This window comes from Vicugna pacos, chromosome 8 (genome assembly GCF_048564905.1).
Source record: "Vicugna pacos chromosome 8, VicPac4, whole genome shotgun sequence".
Lineage (NCBI taxonomy): Eukaryota > Metazoa > Chordata > Mammalia > Artiodactyla > Camelidae > Vicugna > Vicugna pacos.
In genome coordinates, this window is record NC_132994.1 from 78,968,445 (window position 1) to 78,988,407 (window position 19,963).

General features: G+C 53.0%; 1 protein-coding gene across 3 annotated transcripts; it reads right to left on the reverse strand.

Moving 5' to 3' along the window:
• Positions 1–209: 209 nt before the first annotated feature.
• DLL1 (delta like canonical Notch ligand 1) lies at positions 210–9,779 on the reverse strand. 3 transcript variants are annotated; one of them, XM_072966260.1, is made up of 12 exons: positions 9,011–9,779; positions 7,979–8,375; positions 7,510–7,806; positions 6,743–6,803; positions 6,277–6,534; positions 4,414–4,474; positions 3,772–3,902; positions 3,499–3,668; positions 3,167–3,383; positions 1,356–2,151; positions 962–1,079; positions 210–875 (listed from the first exon to the last, which is right to left on the reverse strand). In XM_072966260.1, exons 2-12 carry the CDS (start codon positions 8,030–8,032, stop codon positions 870–872), a joined length of 2,169 nt encoding a protein of 722 aa, XP_072822361.1. In that variant the 5' UTR covers positions 8,033–8,375; positions 9,011–9,779; the 3' UTR covers positions 210–869. The 3 variants fall into 3 exon arrangements, with proteins under 3 accessions (XP_072822361.1, XP_072822360.1, XP_006213850.3); XM_072966259.1 differs by having other exon boundaries at positions 7,979–8,378; XM_006213788.4 differs by lacking the exon at positions 9,011–9,779 and having other exon boundaries at positions 7,979–8,927.
• Positions 9,780–19,963: the final 10,184 nt, after the last annotated feature.

Here is a 19,963-nt window from a genome sequence, read left to right on the forward strand (position 1 = left end):
CACTCGGCCTGCCCTGACTGAGAGTCACCTCTGAGCGTTCTCCAGAGGGGCCGCGGGACGAGGCAAGCTGCTTTTAATCAATCCCGTTAAACCGGGCAAAGGCATCGGAAGCAGAAGAGCAGAGTCCGTTCCCATCCTCAGGGCCCTGGACCACGCGTGTGAGTGAGGGCAGGTCCGCTGTGAGGAGCACGAGGAATCACGCCTCTGGGTGTCGTTCATAACATTTATTTTGGAAAAATATTTTAAAAAGGAATTTTTTCATTAACAAAACAGTAAAAAACTCAAATAACATTTGCACAATATTCCATAAATACATTTATATACAAAAAATATAGTCACATAGACCCGAAGTGCCTTTGTACATATTTACCAAAAATTTAAATTATAAAAAATGAACATCACAAAATACTCAAGCTTTACAGATATCATGAAAAATATTTTTACAGGTCCAAAAAATAACACACATTTTTTTCCACCTAGAAAAAAAACACATTTTAGTATCAAAAAGGACGATGAAGGCAGTATTTGTGATTCTAATTCAAGAAAAGACTGGCTCATGAGAATCCAAAATATACACTTCAGGCAGTGCATGCTTCTTATGTAGTAATTAAGTCCATTCATTTAAATATATATTTTTTAAAAGCAACTGTCCATAGTGCAATGGAAACGTCCTAAAAAGGCAGTGCAGCAGGCACCTGGAGCGCCCGTGGCCGCAGCCCGCCGGCCACGCCGCAACGTCAGGAAGAGAGCCGGGCTTCTCAGCAGCGGTCCATGAAGCGCCTCCTCTCTCAGCAGCATTCGTCGGGGCATATATCCTTGGAATTTTACTTATTCTAAGAGAAACGGGAATTTGCCGCATGGCCTCCGCTTTACACCTAGAGGGGCCACAGGACAGGGTGGGCAGTCAGCACCAGCCAGTCTACGCTCCAGTCCCCACCCAGGCCACCAGCTACACACTGACCTCTGTCGCGATGACGCACTCATCCTTCTCCTCGGATATGACGTACACCGACTGGTACTTCGTGTCTTTTGAAGTGGAGTGCACAGAGTCCGGCCTTTTTCTTTCAGAAGCTTCTCCACTAGGAGGAAAACGAAAGACAATCACAGTCAATCCGAGAAAACATTTCTGAGCAGGAAAACGACCAGAGCTTGGAGGAACACACCTAGCTGGCCCTCAGCACCCCAGTGTTGGAGCGCCCTCCCCAGCCAGCCCCTGCCCAACCTGGCCCTCAGCACCCCAGTGCTGGGGGGCTCTCCCCAGCTGGCCCCTTGCCCAGCCCGGCCCTCAGCACCCGTGTTGGGGTGCCCTCTGGGGCTGGCCTTCCCATGTGTCCCCTCTGGCCTGGGGCACGCACCCTCTGAGTGTCGGGGTGCCTTTCTCCTCCCCCACAGAGCCCTGGGGCGGGCCCTTGGCGTCGCGCTTGCTGTGGGGGTCCCTCGTGGCGGTGGCGCCCCTAGGGTCCTGCAGCAGGTTACAGCCCACGGCAGGGTCGAGGGCCTTGAGGCTGCTCTTCTCCGCACCCGGTTCCGCGTGGAAATCCACCTTCTTATTGGTGTTCTTGATCTGCGTGGCCCCAATGACGCTGACGGAGATGTCCTTCTCCCGCTGGCAGTTGGCCAGGTTGTTCATGGTCTCTGTCTCCCCCCGGCAGGGGTCAGCGGGGGGCCGGCGCTTCTGCAGCCTCAGCCGCACGCAGACCACGGCAGCGGCACAGCCCAGCAGCAGCATGAGGACCAGCACCACGCCCGCACACACGGCCACCCAGGGGAACGGCCCGGCCTGGCCTTCCACATACTTCTCGGTCAGATCCACCACCACCGGCCCGAGGGGCGGCTCGGGGAGCAGGAACTGGCAGTTCGGGCCCCCATAGCCCCGGGCGCACTCGCACAGGTAGCGGAGGGCCCGCTCGTGGCAGGTGGCCCCGTTGTGGCAGGGCGCGTGCTCACACCTGCTGATGGGGGCACTGCAGTTCCTGCCCGTGTACCCGGGGGGGCAGGTGCAGGAGTATTCATTCACACCATCGTGGCAGGTGCCCCCGTTGGCACACGGGGAGGAGGCACAGTCGTCCACGTTGTCATCACAGTGCCTCCCAGAGAAGCCAGCCTGGCAGCGGCAGAGGTAAGTGTCGCCGAGGTCCACACACTGTGCACCTGGAACGCAGGACACGGGCAGTGGCTTGTCACCCAGCAAATGTCCTGAAGCATTTGCTGCATCACACACCAGCAACGGGGCAGACCTGTCAGCCTAGACGAGGTCGTCACTTAAGAGAACACACGTCAGATATGAGCCCGTGGTGGGGAGTCTGGTCTAGCTCCATAAACACAGAACATAGGCTCCGGCCCCTACGTGTGCTGGGCAAGATCTCTGCCTGCATCCCTGCCTCGTCATCAGAGCAAGCCAACAAAGGACTGGGCCACAGAAGAGGCTCAAGGCGATGGCGGGCTTACCCACAGTGACAGGCAGTGAAAGCAGGAATCGAAGACCCAAAGAGAGAAAAGAAGGAGGAAAGAAGCTAGGGAGGGGTCTCAGTCCTTCCAGAGTCAAGTCTGCTAAACCTTCCCCCTCCAAAAATGAGACATCAGTGCCACTGTTGGTTCAATGAATGGAAACAAGCAGGAAAAAAGAGCCAGAGCTCACAGGGCTGCCGCACCTCTGCACGGCACACAGAGGGCAAAGCAAAATGACTCCTCTCCGAGCATCAGCGTGTCTAATGGAGAAGCTCCAGAAGTTTCCAGAACCGTTGGCCTGTCGGGGGCCCAGCTTCCCTCCCTGTGAGTTTGCTTAGGGCATCCCACCCCTCGTAGAGACCACAGCTCCTCGCACAGACACACCAGCTCTATGTGGTGGCGGCACGGGCTGCCCTCCGATGCACAGTGGCAGAGCTGGCGCTGGGGCAGACTGCTGGTGCTCAGGATCTTGGGCGCCTGAGACACACTGCAGGCAAGTCCTTGCCTCTCCTGCCTGTGGCATTCCCTGCAGAGAATGAATATTCCTGCCTGTCTTTCTCACTCCCTGGGCATTTCCAGCCTGAGGATAAAATTTCTAAGAAGAGTTTCTCACTGTTCAGACAAAAGGGCTCCTGAAATTCGAAGTAACTTGCAAACTGATGAACTGGGCTGGAAACTAAGCGCACATGCTTCTGAGGCGCTCTCCGGCGGCCCTTACCATTGGGACAGGGCGAGGAGCTGCAGGAGTCCATCTTCTTCTCACAGTTGAAGCCAGAGAAGCCCAAGGGGCAGCGGCAGGTGTACCCCCCTTCGGGGTTGTCCGAGCACCGTCCCCCATTGAAGCAGGGGCCGTCGGCACAGGCCATGGCACTCAGCTCACAAATCTGGCCGTAGAAGCCAGGTGGGCAGGTGCAAGAGTAGCTGTTCTCGAGGTCCTGAGGAACGGAGAAGGTGAAGAAAGCTTTCTTACGTTGCTCCAACGGAACCGCGCGGCCCGTATCAAACCAGGACTCCCGGCGCAGCAGGGGTGCCCACGGTGGCCAGACTCACCGTGCAGCTCCCTCCATTCCTACAGGGGCTGGTGCTGCACTCGTCCACCTCCGTCTCGCAGTTGGCCCCCGTGTACCCGGGCCGGCATGAGCAAGTGTAGCTTCCCTGGCCTGTATTGCTGCAGGTGGCCCCATTCCTGCAGGGCTTGTGGTGTGTGCAATAGTTCAGGTCTGTGAGAAAGGAGACAGGAAGCCCAGGGTTAAGTTCTTGAGACTGTACTTCCCAGGGGCCAAGACGGGGAGCCAGGCTGCCCGGAAGTAACAGGAGGCTTACCCTGGTTGCAGAACAGGCCCCCCCAGCCTTCCTGGCAATTGCACTGCCAGGGCTGCTGGCAGGTGCCATGGAGACAGCCCGGGTACCGAATGCACTGGTCACAGTACCGGCCCTGCCAGCCCACTCTGCACCTTAGAAGAGAAGATGGAGTCAGTGGATGCTGACACTACTGGGTTCCTAGCAACACATTTCGCACACACGAAAATCTCTGCAAACAGCATCCACACCACTGGTTCCCAAATGAGGCAGAACCCTGGAAGGCACTCAAATACAAACTGAGGCCCGGGTCCCATACAGAGGGTCTGGTTATGGGTGCCAGGGCCAACCAAGGAGGCATCGCTAAGTGATTCTAATGTGCTGCAAAGTTTGAAAACCACCTACGTGCTCTCCTTTTCTGCGCCAGTTCTTTTTAACCTCCATCTGCAAGTTCCACAACCGCCAAGGAGCTCACATGCTGACAATCCTTGACCCTCTGCACATCCATATATTTTTTAAATAGAAACACCAGAAGAAAACAGGCCTCCAACTAGCTAATCTTAACTGAGTTTCTTACAAGATCATCTAGAGTTGCCTTACAAATATACTAGGTGGAAAAGGATAACAAGAAAAAGGAAATTAAAAAAGCAATTTTTACAAACTTACTTGCATTCCCCTGGCTTGTCGCAAAACCCATGCTGCTCGTCGCACCCTGGCAAGCAGATGGCTGCAAGAAGAAAAGGCACAGGGTCAGCCCACCAGAGCGCCCCCCAGCACAGCAGGCTGTGCCGGCTCTGCAGCAAGCCCATGAGCGAGTGCATCGGCGGCCGCTGGTAACACGGACTTTACTCAGCCCAGGAGCATTCTTCTTAACACAGCGGCTCAAGGACAAAAGAGCGCGGAAGCCCCCACCCCCACCGGCCCCTTTTCTTCTAAGAGAGGGTCAGAAGTCCTTCCCCCCCTTCTCCCCCACTTCCCAATTCTATGCACAAAGCTCCACCTCTTAATACCCAGAAAGTGTGTGTTAGATAAGGGTGGACAGCTGGTATGCAGAGTACCAGGGCAAGACAGCTGCTCCATTGTCTGCTCTCTCCCAGCAGCTGCCCCAGTGCAACAATACCGGCCCCTCGCCCCATGCCCCCACCCCTCACACACACCCTTAGCATGCACACCACACACACACACACACACACACACACACACACACGCATGCACGTGCACCCTTTCCGCCAATGGGAATGGGTGTGTGTCCCTGCTGCCTATCCCCTGAGAGATCTAATCGGTGGCACGCGAGCTGGGGGCGGAGAGAGAATCCAGTGTTTGAATAAGAAGAAAAAGTTTAAGTTTATGGCTACCCCACGGCGAGGAGAAGGGAGGGGAGCCAGGAGGGAGGCAGCAGAGGTTGGGGGGTGGCGGGGAGGCGAGGCTGGAGGCTGAGGCTTCGAGCTGGCTTCCTTCCCCTGGTTATGAAACTCATTAACAAGCCACTCCACAAGTTTTTAAGACAACAGAGGCAGCTCAGGCCAAGGAGGGCTCCAAGGAACTGTGGAAAGTTGAGCAACAAGGACGCCTGAGCGTGAAGACCTACCCTCACCCCAGGGACAAATTAAAACTAAGAAACTACCCAGCAAGAAAAGGTTAGCTGTCTCCAGGGCAGAAGGAAAGTTCACTGGGGTTTCTGGGGAGCTCCAGGGCCCACCCCACCCAACTATGGGGAAATCTAACACCTGGGACTGCAGGATGGCAGTGAGGCTACCTGAGTTCCACTGAACCAGGCCTAGGAGCCAGCCGGTCCTCATAACCCCCATCCCACCTTCCCTGGTTTCCTGCATCCTGGACAGCCACCCTGCCCACCTGGAGAATCCCCAGCTGTGGGCAGGCAGGGCCTAAGTCACTTTTGTAAAAGTATTTCCTCCCCAGGCAAGACGCTCTGTGAACATCCCTCAAGTAGATGCATGGTGTCCAAGACGGGCAGGTGGGCCCCTCCTGGGCAGGGCTGGTAGAGCCAGGCCTCGACACACACCCACCCGTGTCCACAGACCCCCACAAGCAACAGTGTCACAAGCAGTGCTCATGCATCACATGTAACATTTGTAAACACGCCGGCTCCACAGGAGGCTGAGCTCCAGAGAGGAATAAAGCGCTTTTCAACGAGACGTTGTCCCGGCAAAGAGACCTTGGTAAAAGCACACCCTGCACACAGCCTCCACTCTGTTCCTCCCTTCCTTCCTCCCTCCCTTCCCTCAGGCTTACTTCCTGACCCCTGGCCCTGTCTCCAAAATCCTTCCTGATTAAGAAAGGCAGCTTCCCATAGCGGAAGTTAAAACGTCTGAGCTGACCCCGGCCGGCCACTGCCTGTGAGGTCTCAGCAGTTCTCTCGGGCTCCCTGGCCTTGGTTTCCCCACCGGAACATCTTGCGAAAGCTAAAATTCCAGGATCCCCGCAGCTCAGAGAACGCTCCCCCACTGCCCGGGAGTGCAGGCCTGGAGAGGGGAGACTGAGGGGCAGCAGCCTCCCGCAGGGACTCACGCTCGGTGCAGTACTGGCCTTTCCAGCCAGGGTTGCAGACTTTTTCCCCTCTCTCCCCACAGGTGAAGTGGCCGAAGGCGTCATCGCGGGGGCGGCAGAAGACGGAGCAGCCTTCCCCGTAGTAATGCTCGTCACACACGAAGCGGTAGGAGTACTTGAGGTCAGTGCGGCCGCTGCTGTGCTGGTCCTGGGACCACTCCTCGCCCACCGTCAGGTGCCGCTGCGTGGCCAGGCGGCTGATGAGTCTCTCTGGGTTCTCTGTGGGAGGAGGTGCTTGGTTGGCTCTGACTGAGAACGCAGGGGCTTGGGGAGTGAGGGAGGTGGAAAGGAAGCCAGGGAAGGAGGCCCAAGACTCATCCTGAACCTTTCCGGGGAACATGCAGAATGAAAAATGTAGACGTTGCTTTCCCAGGAGATCTGAAGTCAGATGTATACTAACTGGGAAAGCGGTCTGCACAGTCTTTACCTGTTGCCAGGTCGTCAGGAGAATCCGTGTGGAGAGCTTCAATGATCAGAGAGAAGGTGCCCTGGGAGAAGGGGGGAGGAGACATAAGACAGAAATGTTAAAACAAAAAATCAAAGCTCTCGGGACAGCCAAGTAAGCGGCGGCAGCTCCGCGTGCGCAGTGTGTCCTGCGGGGCCTCTGGACATTGCTTGCCTGATTTCAGTTTCCTTAAGGAAATGGAAGAGCGTTTAAAAGAATGGTTTCCTGACGTGTTTTTTCAGCCTGTTAATACAGGATATCGCGTTAAAAAAAAAGAAAGAAAGAAAAGAAAAAAGACCGCGTGGAGCAGGCGGGGCTGCAGGGAGCTGTCAGCAGCCTTCCCGGGAATGGACCCAACGGAGGGGCTGGGGGCTGTCAGGCTCCGAGGGTAACAGAACCGCCAGCCGACCAGGAGCTGGGGAACTAGAACCTTCCCACGTGAAAGGGTCTGCTCCACCTGGGGGCTCGGCACCGAGGCCGGATACGGAAATGTCCCGGGTCCTCGGCCTCTCCGCCTCGTCGCGCCCCGGCTGTCACCCCTCCCCCACCCCTCCCGGCAGCCAGCGGGTCACGCCGGGCGTGGAGGCAGCGCCCCCGGCCCCTGAAGACCGCGGCGCCCACCTGCCCGAGTCCACCCGAGCGCCCCTGTCGTGCGCCCCCGCCGCACCGGGGAGCCGGGCCGGTCTGCCGCCTCCACCCCTACCTGCCGCCCGCCCCGCCCGCCCCGCGCCCGCAGGTTTGGGGCTCACCGGCCAGGTGAAGCCAAAGGGGAAGCGGATGGGGTTGCTGAAGGCGGGGTCGGCTCCCGCGCCGTCCGGGAGGCTGAAGGAGTCGATGCCCAGCACTGGCGTGACAGCGCTGCCGTAGGTGCAGGGCGGTTCGGGGGACACGCTGGCCTGATAGTGCTTCAGGCACACGCGGAAGAAGGTCCGGCAGGAGCACGGCGGGGGCCCCGCACCCCCTCGGCAGCAGTTGCGGTTCCCCAGCAGCCCCTTCTTGTTGACGAACTCCTGCAGCTTCAGCTCGAACACCCCGGAACTCCAGACCTACGGGGGAGGCTGTGGCGTGGGGCTCTGGGCGCAGGGACCCGGTCTCGCCGCGTCCTTTCCCCCGCGGGACCCGCGCCCGGGGTCCCCATCTGACCCCATAGGGCCCCGGGGCGCCCCGCTGACAGCCTACCTGACAGCGCGGCCCTGGGGACCCCACCTGGCCACTTACCTGGCACAGGAGGGCCGAGAGCACGGCGAGGGCCAGGGCGCACCGCCGGCCCATGGTGCACCGCCGGACGCGCTCGCTCTTCTGGTGCCCCCCCCTTCTCAAGTCAGCAGGGAATCTCGGGGAGGAATGTGGCCCTAGGAACGTGGGCAGGAAAGGGCCGCCGCGTTGCCCCGGGCAGGGATAATCCGGACTTCTTTCCTAAAAGGTCCGTCTCCGGCTCTTTCCGAGGCCGAGGCTCCTTAGATCCGCCCCGCGGAGGCGACGGCAGCTCCGGGGATGGACGAATTTTAACAAGGCTCCCCGGAGAGATTGCTCCTGGAGCGGCAACTTTCGGTTTTCCCCTTTCTTTCAATCCTCCAGTAGGTAGGGGTCGTCTGCTTCCTGGTTTTGTCTCAAGCTTCTTCGTAGGAGGGGGAAAAAAAAAAGAAAAGAAAGAGAGAAAGAAGGAAGAAAAAAAAGAGGAGAGAGAAAGCGTCCAGAATATTCAGCCCGATTCCCAGCGAACTGAAGGGCTCCCCGCGAGTCCGATTAGCGAGCAGCGGTCTGGAAGTCCCACGCGCGAGGCGGTAATCCGAGGCCGGCGGAGCGCCTGCGGGTGCGGCCCAGCCGGCTCACTCGGCGGCCGCGGTCCGGGCAGCGCCCTGGACCCGAATCTTTCCGAGGGACCCTGCCAGTGCCATCCAGGTCAACACCCGGGGTCCCGGCCCAGGTCGCGGCGGAGGCTGCGCGCCAGGCTGCGCGTCCGGTGCGGCGCCGGCCGGGGCTCCGCAGGCGCGCAGGGGCTCGGGCTCGCCCCGCGCCGCCGCCTTATATCCCGCCGGCCGGCCGCATGGCTAATGAGATGCAAATGAGCGGCCCCCCAATCTGGCGAAAGCTGTCACAAAGGAGCCACTTTTCCAAACCCTCCTCTCAATGGATCGCCAAATGGTCAGTGAGCTGTAAAATGTGCAACCCTCCTCCCCGCCCCCACCCTCCCCGCCCCCGGCCCTCCCCTGCCCCCGCCCCCAACACCCCCCACCACACCAAACGCACTCATTTACATTCCTGCAAAATGTTCACCGCAAGAATCCCCTCTGCGCCCGAGGCCGGTGCCGCCGCCCGGGCTCCTCGGCGCTCCCTCCCGGCCACAGGCTCAGAGAGGCCCCTGGACGCGCGGGGGTGGCGCTCCTCCCCTGCCCTGCGGAGAGCAACCCGGCGGGTGAGGCCGCGTCGGGCCTCGGGAACTCTCCGGCCGCCGCTGCGCCTGCCTCCGTCCCCCTCGCGGGCCGCAGCCGGGGCCTGGGGAGTGGGGCGAAGTCAGAGGCCCAGTTTCCTCTGGGCCGCCCCTTCTCCCCGGCAACCTCTTCCTAAGGAGGAGTCTCCGGGGCGGGGGACCCGGGCTCAAAAGGGAGGGGGCGGGCACGAGCAGTGGGGAGAAGGTGGCGGGAGCGCAGCGGCAGTTTCGGGAAGTTTGGGAAGGTCTGGCACCCAGACCTCCCGGCAGAGGACAGCGACTCCGCGTCTGGAACACAGAGCCCGTACGTAGGGCGGGGCCGGGGGCAAGCGAGGCGCCCGAGAGGACCCCGTTACCTTATCACAGGGTGTCCCCGCACCAGTCCGCGGCCGCTGGGGGGCGGGGTCTGGGTAGCCGCTACCCCCAAGCCGGGGGATCTGACGCCTTGAACAACCCCTCCCCTCAGCCCCCAAAATACACACACACACACCCTTCCCGGCGCGATTCTTGGCCACGGCCACCTTTCCTGGGTCTCCGGACCCTTTCTCCTGGGTATCCCCCCTCGGCCTCCCTCTGCTTGGTAAAAAGTGAGTTTGGTGTGTGTCGTTCGCGTGGCTGTCATTAAGGCAGTCTGTTATTGTGCGAGGCTGAATCAGTGGCTCTTTGTGCGCTCAGCTGTATGGTAATGCAGACCGCACCTGCTCCCCGCACAATGCGGAGAGAAAGAGCTCCCCTCCGCGCGCGCCGCGGCCTCTGCAACAATGTCCGGCACATGTTTTAAAGACCCTCCGGCCCGACACCCCGCCTCAACCCACAACCTTTGCACAACCATCACCTTATTAGGTTTTTACACGTCCGTCAGACGCTAGAACTTTTGTTTTGATTTTTTTTTTAGGGGAAATGAGTTTATTGGGAGGGCCGAGAGCACACGTATCACACAATGATCTATCTAAATTGTTCTCATGCTTGCGGGCGCGGTGCAGAATTAAGGTGGGGGCATGGACTCCTACTCTGGCATCCAGCTCTGTACTGGGCGCTCTTTGCGGTCCCTTTCCCATCCCTATCTGCTCCTTCAACCTCCCCCTCAACACCGCCGGCAGCTTCATCCAGGATGAAAGGTGTGAGTGTTGGAGTAAATATCACTTTGATGGCAGCACAGCCCCAGGGCGCCTGCCCACAATGGCCTCGCTGTAGGTGTGCTACCTCCGCCTTATTGGTGGGAACGCGCAATATCCTGGCAAAATGTGACTTTCTTTGCAGCAGATGTTGAGATCACAATGTACCATATAATGCAAACAGGGAAAATTCTCAGATACCAAGTAAAACCACCATAGACAGCAATCTGAAAATCAGAAGTCATCCTCAGCCATCTCTCTAGCCTTTAGGTAACAGGCTCTCCAATACCTGTAAAGTTTTAGAATCCACAGATTTTAGGTTTTCCACTGATGCCTCCCTAGAGAAGCAAAGAATTAATCAAAAGTAATGTGTATGTAATATTTAAGGCTGAGATGAGAAAAGCAGGCTTGGACTCCACCAGAACCCTATATGGTTTGGTTCAGAACAAATGGAGACTTCAAAACCTCCCATGACGGTGGCAGTCCCGGCATGGCCACCCTCTGGGGACTTTGCAAGGACTCGCTGCATCACCATAGGGCTGGGCCAGCGCGAATCCTAATTTAATCTTGCCACCTAGTGTCAGCATCCTTTTTTCACTACATCCATGTTTCCTCTGAAAGCTAATTTCTGAGAACTCTGCTCCCTACTGCATGGAAGCTGGTGTGAGAGAGAGAGAGAGAGAGAGAGAGAGAGAGAGAGAGAGAGAGTGTGTAAAAGAAGGGGGAGAGAGAGAGAGAGAGAGGAGAGATGGGTGGGGAGGAAGGTGAGAAGGTTCCAGGAACAGGGGAGAGCAAAAGAAGAAAGGAATGTGAGCTCCAAATCCTCTGTGCTTAGAGGCTGAGAGTGGATTTCAGTAAGAAATGAAATATCAGGAACCTTTTAATTAGAAAATGGAAGTGGGAAACAGGCTCATCTGAATGCCTGTTTAGAAAACTGGAAATAAAAAGTTTCACGTGCAAGAGCTTAAACCTGGGGGGAAAAAGATTTGCCCCAAATCTTTAACAACCACCCCCCTCAGTATCAAGTATTTGTTAAATTGACATGGCACAGATTTCTCGATTACAAGGGCAAAGCGGAACTGAAAGGCATCGTAAAATCCATCAGAATCCTGCCCAAAGCGTTCATTCTTTTCCAACTTAATTTATGCCATGCAATTCTGTATTGGGGAAATCAAGCAGAAAGCCCTTTTCTTGTCCTTCCTCCTCCTGCTCTTCTTTCCTCTACTTTTTTCTTCCTCTTCTCTCTCCATCTTCTTCTCCTTCTCCCCCCCCCCCCCCACTTTGGTCCCTCTCCCCCTCTCCCTTTCAAAGCTGAGCTAACGGGAGACTGTTTAACTTCAGTGTTTCTATAGGAGTCTGTTGTAGTTTAACTCCTGCACACCAGTAGCTGAGATGAACAAAGGAGAGACTCGAGGTCCAACTATTCATCCTTTCTTTGCACTTTAATTTTCATTGATTGGGAAGACAAGGGGAGCCCTTAGGGATTCAGGCTGAAGGGGGATGACACGCCTTTAGACGCCATCAGCCCCCTAGCCAGCCATCTGCTCCGAACCAAATGGCGTTTTTTCACTCCCTAACTGCATGTCTGTATACTCCCGCAACTAAGCGCTCTGAACCCCCTAAATGCAGGAGGGAGCTTAAGCTAGAGTGTGTTAAATAGACTTGCCTCCGTGTTGGCTGTAGCAGCCAGATTCCCTCCTCCCTACACACCATAAATCCTCACCTTGCTCATTAGGAAAAAGCAGGAAACTTTCTTTTAAATACTTTTTGATGTCTCAGCAAATATACTGTACAAAGTGAGGCTCATTAGGGCTTAGAAGGCACCCAATATATCAGACATAGGAGTGGAGAGAGGGATTTGTCGCCTGGTGTTGGTGTTTTATTTTTGCCAGGCGTGCAGAGCTCGTAGCCTGAATGACCCAGTGCCCAGAGTAGCCTCGGTTGTGTAATCAGAAGCGTGGCCACAACAGCTACAGCTGAGTTCTCTGTTTGCTGGAGACCCTGATTATTTTATCCACCCTTTTATTAGGCCATGTAGGAATAAAAACACACAGCCATCACTTTATCAGATGAAATACGCCCATTCTCAGCAGTGAGTGTGACCTGCTCCTGTGGCCACCCAAGCCCGTTTCCACCCTCTTTGCCCAAAGAAAGGTTGTGTTCCTGAGGTATGTGCGTGGTGGAGGTTGTGGCTGGGGGGAGGGGGGTCTGGGCAGATTGCAGTAAACAATGGCCAGAATAGGCTCCAGACTCTAAGCCGGCCCCAGGTTCAGTTTTCTGTGTAAACAAGTCTGGAGACTTGAGCGGGGTTTGTGTTTTCGTAGCCCAACTGAACACTGTACACCCAACAGAGAGGTTCTCTTATTCCTGAGAAGAATTAAGGTCCTTGTTCAGAACAAGAAAATAAGAAACTTCCAGGCAGCAAGTCTGGTGTTGATCAAACACGCCAGCTTACTTGAAAAAGAAGAAGGGACCCTGGAGCAAGCTTATTAATTGGTGTTAGTGTCACATCTCCCACCAACACATCGGTCTGCCCGTTCTCCATTGGTCACAGATTTGGGATCCCGCAGCGAGTGAAGTGGTAGGGAACTGGCCCACTTGCTGTGCATATCGGAAGCTCTTAACAGACACCTGCGGATAAAACCCCACTGGTACGGCTGGCTATTAGGGGTATTTCCTTACTTCTTAAGGACTGAACCCCAGAGGAACATTTACAAGACACACTGACTCGAATGAATACACGGTGTGTCAGCACCTGATTAAGTTCTGTACGGATCGCTCTATGGAAGATACATGCTAACCCCAAGCCGTCCACTCGTCCACGGCAGGAAAGCGGGACAGATCTAACTTCTGTTCAGACACCGAGGCTTCCCTTTTGCTGCGGATAACTGCTAGGCGGCACACCCATTACGGCCCCACAGCTCAACCTCCCCTGCCCTCGCTGGGGCATTTCCCTCGGAGGAGGGCCGGCCCCCAGGCACTCAGGACCGCGACTGGTGACCGGCAGGTTCGCGTGGGGTGGAGGGTGCGGGGGACCGGAGGACTGAGCCCAGGGAAGAATTTGTGGTTCTGATGCCTCCCCCCGGGTCTCCCCTCCACCCACCGGGCACAGACACCCACGCGAGGGGAGGAAGCATGGCCCGGCCACGTGGTCTGGAGCGGGGACCCCGCGCCCTGGGGCGCAGCGCGGGCCGGGGTTGCGGAGGCATGCGCTGGTTTGCATGAGAAAGGCGGTCGCGTGGCTCAGCTGGCGGCGCGGAGGCCGCTCCTCCGACCCCGGGATCATCTGCCCGGCGGTCCGCGCTCATCTCCATGACAAAGCGCTGTTTACCTGGCGCGGCTCCGGGCGCCTTTGTCCGGATCGGATGACCGCGCAGCTGCTCCGCGCGCCGGCCGGAGCGGCCCCCGACTGAACGCTCTGGGCCTGGCGCTCTGGAGGGCTGCCTGGAGGGGGTGCGGCATGGGTGGGCGTTCTGGAGGGCTGCCTGGAGGGGGCGGCGGTGGCAGGCAGGGCACTCGCCAAAGGGGCGTGCGCGCCGGGTTGGGAGGGCAAGTCGGCGGGTCACCCGGTGCCGCCGGGAGTGAGGCGGCGGCGGCGGGGGGGGGCGGGGTCCGGATCACCTGCACCGAGGCACGGCCGCACCTGGGAGTCTCAAGCTCGTGACCATGTCAGACAATGAGGATGAGAAAGAAAGGGCGGCGAGGGAGACGCGGGCCCTCCCGAGGCCTCGCTCTGGGACGCGCCCCACCCGGCGGTCGCGGGCACCTGTCGCCGGTCCGGGCGCCCGTCAATCAACCTGTCCGCGGGGCGGGGCGCGGGCCGGGCCGGAACCGCCTGGACGCCGCCCCGCCCCGCCCGCGTGTCCCCGCCGGACCCGAGCAGCCCTGCGCGACTGCGCCGTCCTCCCCTGCCTCCCACCTCCTTTCTGCGAGCATCTGCCCGCAGAGGAACAGATGTGGGCACCTGCGGTGACAGGCTGCATATGTTCCATCCTATTCACAGGCATTCAGACGTGGCTACAATGAGCGGCCTTTGTGCGCACAGTCACTAAATATATTAATCTGCACTCCCCAGAGCACCGGGCTGTTTAATTTTTCACTAGCAATAACATCTGATCTAATCCTTAAATCGGCTCCCAAAAGCCTGCCTTCCCGCCCTCCTTTTTTCCCTCCTTCTCCCCACCCCCATCCCGAAAAACGTGTGAAGCTATTCAACCTTCCACCTGTTGCCTGCTGAACTGGGCGTGGGTTCCTGCAACATCTGATGTTGGTCGGGGCAGGGGGTGGAGGTGGGGGGCGGGGGCGGGGGCGGGAGCGACCATGCAGGGACGCTTCTGGGCCACATGGGCACCGCGAGGGCATGTGTATCAGAAGGAAAATAAACACAACGTGCGAGGGTGGCTCCCGAATGTTGTGCAAACAAAGAACGATGATTATTAAACAGCTTCCAAAGCAGCCCTACATACCCGTCCTCTCTGTGGAAACGCCTTAAAAATGTACAAGTTCCCATTTATCTTTTTGTTTGTTAAACTCTGGTGGTTATTACAGACACTGGTCAATAGGCCACACAGCCAAAAGGTAACATAAATCTCAGATGTAAGACTGAGATTTTTTTAGCAATTTTGTTGCATGACTCTTTTATCTTAGCATCTCGTATTCTGTTTTGGTTTGTTTTCGGCCACAATGAATCCCTTAGTGCCATTGTGGGTGTCACAATGCAGACGGACATCAGGCTGTGAATGAAGACAGAGGCAGTTTAAACAAACCAAGCTCTTTCTTTCCTTCCCGTCCATTGTACTATGAAAGGGCCTTCTGCATTCGGCTGCTAGGAGACGGCTTTGCAAAGCCCTTCTCCAATAAATGGGCTGGAGGGAAAGGGACCCCAATAAACAGCCCAAGTATTGGAGAAAAAAAGGGGGACAAATTTGGGCAAGTGGTTTTTCACCTTCACATCAACATGTTTCCTAATCTCAAAATGTAGGACATACTTTCCAGCTTTTCAAGAGTTTCCTCCCTTTTTGCCATTTGAATTCTTACTCCCTCCCCTCCACCACCTCCCAGGAAACACAGAATGGGGACAGCACTGGCTCACCATCAAAATCTGCTTTCAAAGTGGGTTTCTGTGTTAGGAAAATGGGGTAGGAGGTGCGGGGCTGTTTATCAGTCATCATCACTAATAACTAATGACTGTAAAGTGCTCTCAAAATGGATACAGGGTGGGGGGTGGAGTGTTGCTAAGGAGGTAGGGGCCTGGTTAAGAGTTTGGATACTTAAGGAACAATCATAAGCTATGATTTTTGTGGTGGTTGGAACTGTTCCCATTAACACTAGTAGGTTAACTGAAGCAAGAAACACGGCTGTTTTCAGGTCAAGGGCCCAGCCTGAGGATGTTAGGAATGGTCCACAACCTGCATTTCTCAGGGGCCAGAAATAAGTGCTGGGCCACTACCCACCCGACCACACTCAAGGCAAGTAGGGAAACCACGGCCGGCGAATCTCAGTCACAGTTCACAGCTGGGGCCAGGGTCAGATCCAAAGCACGTGGCAACGTGAAGGCCAGTTCATTTACCTTTTATTCATCCATCCACCCGCTGCTCAAGGGGCTAGAGGTCCCAAGTGACATCAGACTGCCTCCTGCCACTAGGTGAGCTGTACAAGCAGAGAAGCGTTCCTTGGCCTTTTATTTTCAGAAAGAGTTTGTGTAGGACTAATACGTCTTTCTTCAGTGTTTGAACAGAATTCATCAGTGAGAGCACTCGCACCTGGAGTTTTTTTTGTTGGAGGTTTTTACTTACAAATTCAACTTAACAAATACAGGGTTTAGGAAACACAGGGTTACTCAGATTTTCTGTTTCTTCTTTGATCAGTTTTGGTAATTTGTATGGTTCAAGGAATTTCGTCGTCTCACCTAAATTTTTTTTTTCATTTTTCAGTTTTATTAGGTAGAATTGTTAGTTAGACTGCACATATACAATATATTGCATGTAAATGCATGTACACAGTATACTGCACATATTTTTAAAATTTACATATATGCATTATTCATTGTTTCTAAGAACATTCAGAGCTTTAGCTTTTTAAACTTACATAGTTATCAAAGGAATAAAGCGAACCACAAAATAAGAAAAATTCAAAGATATATCATCTCACCTAAAGTTGTTCACGTAGCTTCCTTTTAACTCCTTCAGTGTAAGTAAAATCTGTGATACGGTCTTCCATCCTCAGCATGCATAATCTCTGTCTCCAATCTTTTTATCATGCTCAACACAGCTATAGGGTTATCAGTTTAATTGATCTTATCAAAGAATAGTCGTCTTTCAAGAATCTCCATCCTCCACTTCCTGTTGCCTAACATCAGAAAATACTAATTTCATATAATTTATCTAGTTTCTAGTGGTTTCGAATGGAATGACAAGTTCTGGAGGAATTACTCTTTCATGGGCAGAAGCTGAAACAGGATAATTTTGGCTGCAAGTAATAGAAAGCCCTAATTCAGTACTCTTAACTGTAAGGAAAAGACATCTTAGGGAATGAGGAGACAGAGTGGTCTTACTGTTAATTTTGGCTCTACGGTTTCAAGGCACAAGGTGCCCTCCATCCTTCTGCCCCAGCATTCCTGCCTTGCTGGCCTTGAACATGGGTTACCTCTCTCTAGTGACTGCATGAAGCCTGGAGGGCCCAAGAAGCCACAGACAGGACGACTAGTAGAGGAAGAGGGGCAATTTCTCTACGTGACACTCTTCAGCAATAAAACAATTCTGTAATATTTAATGTGGATTAACCATGTAGAACTCAGTATGTTTTAATGGTTGTGGGTTTTTTCCTTTCCCAATTTTTGGGAAACACTTTCATCTCCCTTAATTCCCAACTTCTCCCTACTTTCAACTTACAGGTTTTTTTCCCCTTCCTTTCTTTTCTTTCCTGGTTTGCTCTTCTATATAAGTCCTTCCTCCCCTGGTTTTGGATTCTGCCCCAAACTGATGAATCTGATGTGTACAATAAGCCACAAGAAGGTCTCTCTAGGTGGCGTGCAGCAGGAGGTGGGGAAGATGTGAATGGTCACACGTAAACTTCTTTGTTCCTTTTACACTGATTTCTATGTCCAACTTTGTTTTTAGTCTCCCAGGAAAGAGACCTGGAAGTAATCTTTGGCTTTTCCTTTCCTTCACTGTCATGTACTGCAGTAGTAAAAAAAATTTTAAGGAGCCTTTAGAATTTAGACAGACTTGAGTTTGAGTAACAGTTGTGCCATTTACTAGCACTTGTACTAGTTACTTAATCATTTTAAAACTTAAAATGAAAAATTTTACTTTTATCAAAGTAATATACTTACAGATTTAAAAAGTCAAATAGTATTGCTAGATTTATTTTAAAAAATAGCAATTGCCCACACCATGCTTTCAAACTCCCAATTCCTTCCTCTATGTTTAACTCTTAGCTACTTTTTTTGAAATTCGCTCTATTTTTTTTAAGAGTTTCTAATGCTCTTTCTTTTCCAGTTGTGTATATTGTCCATGGCCTTCCTAACTCTAGAAGATGATGTAACACTTCCACCTGATTTCCCAGACCCAGACACATGCATGTTTATGAACCCATACAAGATCATCTCTCATTTTTCAAAAATAGTGATAGCATCTTTTGATTAAATTACTGTCCAGTATTTACTTTATTAAAATTATGGAATCATTATTCACAGCTGAGGCATATGCTACAATTGTATTTTATTTTTTGTACAGTTTTGTCTTTACTAATTTATTGCTTATTTACTACATACCTATTACATACTGTCACCAAAGACATTGAAGATCTCCTTTTAAAATACTTAAACACATCAGGCATTCCATGGACTCACTTTTCCCTGGAGATGCATCTCCAGAAGGCCTCCGCCCCAAGCTAGTTGGTCTCCTGCTTTCATCCTGGGACTTCTCACCTCTCTCTTCTCTTGGACTCCCTGCTGTCTGGGTCCTAAATATTCCTTTTACTTGACTTCTTAGTTTTGGAGAAGAATATCCTCCAGCAGACTTCTGAGATAAGTATTTGGCAGTTAATATTTTTGAGTTGTGTTATCTGAAAAATATTTTTACTCTACACTCACATTTAAAACTAATATTTTGATTTCATGTTAGAATTATTTTCTTCAGAATTCTGAAATTTATTGCTCCACTGAATTCATTTTCCTGGAATTATACTGAGAATTTCCAGGCCATTCTGATTTCCAGTTCTTAAATGTGACCTTTTTCTCTATGGAAACTCTTTAAGATCCTTTCTCTATCCCTGGTATCCTGACACTTTGTGACGATGTGCCTTCATGTGGCTCTTCACAGGTTTGCTGTGCAGGGCATTTGGTGGGCCCTTTCTATGTGAGAACACATCTTTTAGATCTAGGAACTTTTCTTGAATTACTGCTTGAGTAATTTCCTCTTCATTTTCTCTGTTCTCTTCCCTGTAACTCTTATTTTTCAGATGTTCAACTTCTTAATCTTCTAATTTTCTTATGTTTCCTCTTTCTCCATTTCTTTTTCTTTTTGTTCTATTGTCTGAGAGATATAATCAAATTTATCTTCTTTTTATCAATCTTTAAATTTAAGTTATTGTTTTTTCAATTTTCAAGAGCTCTTATTTCTGAATGTTCTTTTATATACCTGTTTCTTCTTTTTTCACTGATATAATATGATCTTCAGAGACTGCAGATAATAAAGTTTTAATAACATTTTTTCCTCTTCTTAGTTTGTTTGTTTTTTCCCCCGTCTTCCTCAAATGTCTGTTGATCCTTGGTCATCTGTGTCTATTTAGGAGGGAGCAGAAGTACTCACTGGAAGCTCTGTGGGGTGGAGCCAGGTGCCATCCAGTGGCAGGCCAGCGGGGGCTCTGGTTGGCCTGCCCAGCTGCCTCCACAGTCTGGCGGGCAGTCTGTCACTGCTCTCAAGTCAGGTCCCTAGGTGCACCCTCACACCACCTGAATCCTGACTGTCATCTCTTTTCAGCTTTGTTCCTTCCGCCTTTTAGTCCTTCGTCTTCTAATCTTGTCTCAGATCCTACCCTCCTTCCAGGCTCAGCTCTCACATTGTCTCCTTGCTGCCTTCTTCATACACATGTTATAAACCTTACTCTCACTGGTTCTGTGATATTTAAGGCATGTTAGTCTGTCTCCCCAAACCCCTCATGTGCTCAAGACTAGGGACCATTTCACATACTTGTTGGTCTGATCCTATGGCACCCAACGAGTATTAGGTACTGAGCACTGTTTATTGATTTTAGAAAAAAAAAGTACAGCAGGAAACTAAAGTCTTATATACAGAATGGAGCGATTCCTTCCCAAATTGTTTAATACACACAAATCGTGTCACTTCAGTTTGGCAATGCTGTTTGAATGATTAATCTGCAAGAGATTCTGAAGGAACAACATCTGGCGGTCTTACCTCCCTGATTAAAGCCTCTAGCTCCCTGCGGCTTCCAGCAGGCTTCCTGATATATGTCTTGTGTAAAGGTAGGTTTTGAGACACATCTTAAGCAACCCATATTATTAATTGAAGTTTGTCAAATATTTACATTAAAAAGTAAGCTAGATTGGTCTCAGGGTTACTTTTCTGTTACCACACTTGGCTACCAAAATGTCCTCTTGGTTAGAAAAGGGTGGCTTTGTGGCTAGAGGAATGG

Excerpts from the sequence above, each read along its gene's own strand:
- DLL1 (XM_072966260.1), bottom strand. The coding sequence starts at position 8,032 with ATGGGCCGGCGGTGCGCCCTGGCCCTCGCCGTGCTCTCGGCCCTCCTG. Across the intron at positions 7,807-7,978 it reads TCTCGGCCCTCCTGTGCCAG|GTCTGGAGTTCCGGGGTGTT; the intron begins GTAAGTGGCCAG and ends CCTCCCCCGTAG. Across the intron at positions 6,804-7,509 it reads CCTTTGGCTTCACCTGGCCG|GGCACCTTCTCTCTGATCAT; the intron begins GTGAGCCCCAAA and ends CCCTTCTCCCAG.